General features: G+C 50.1%; 1 protein-coding gene across 2 annotated transcripts in view; it reads left to right on the top strand.

The window, feature by feature from the left end:
• LOC119586144 (opsin, ultraviolet-sensitive-like) overlaps positions 1-403 on the top strand; it is a 6171-nt gene that overhangs the window by 529 nt on the left and 5239 nt on the right. The window contains exon 2 of one of the 2 annotated variants that reach the window (XM_037934839.1): positions 180-395. In XM_037934839.1, coding sequence (XP_037790767.1) covers positions 180-395 — 216 coding nt within the window. Of the gene's footprint in view, positions 1-51; positions 396-403 lie in introns of those variants that run through there. The other variant, XM_037934838.1, reaches the window with a different exon arrangement.

Genomic DNA, 403 nt, shown 5'->3' with positions numbered 1-403 from the left:
GTGTGTGTGTGTGTGTTTCTATATTTCCCCTTGTGTATATGTATCCGATCTGTCCATATCCGGTGTATGTACAGTACAAATACATGTCGCAGAATATCTTGCAAGCAAGAACTCCCAGACACGAAAGAAAACATACCTTTTTTTAACGAAAACCAACGTCACCTCCCTTCTCTCCCCCTCCCCCTTTCCAGGTCGGGTGCCGTGGCGAGCGGGCGTTACGAGGTGAAGATGCTCGGCTGGAACACCCCTCCGGAGTACATGGATTTCGTCAACCCTTACTGGAAGACGTTCGAGGCGCCCAACCCCTTTCTTCACTACATGCTCGGCGTCTTCTATATCTTCTTCATGTTCGCTGCTCTCTGTGGCAATGGCGTTGTGCTGTGGGTCTTTACGTCGTAAGTCG

Source organism: Penaeus monodon, chromosome 21 (assembly GCF_015228065.2).
Source record: "Penaeus monodon isolate SGIC_2016 chromosome 21, NSTDA_Pmon_1, whole genome shotgun sequence".
NCBI classification, from domain to species: Eukaryota; Metazoa; Arthropoda; class Malacostraca; order Decapoda; family Penaeidae; genus Penaeus; species Penaeus monodon.
Note: the sequence above shows the minus strand (reverse complement) of the source record. Positions and strands in the feature narration are given on the sequence as shown.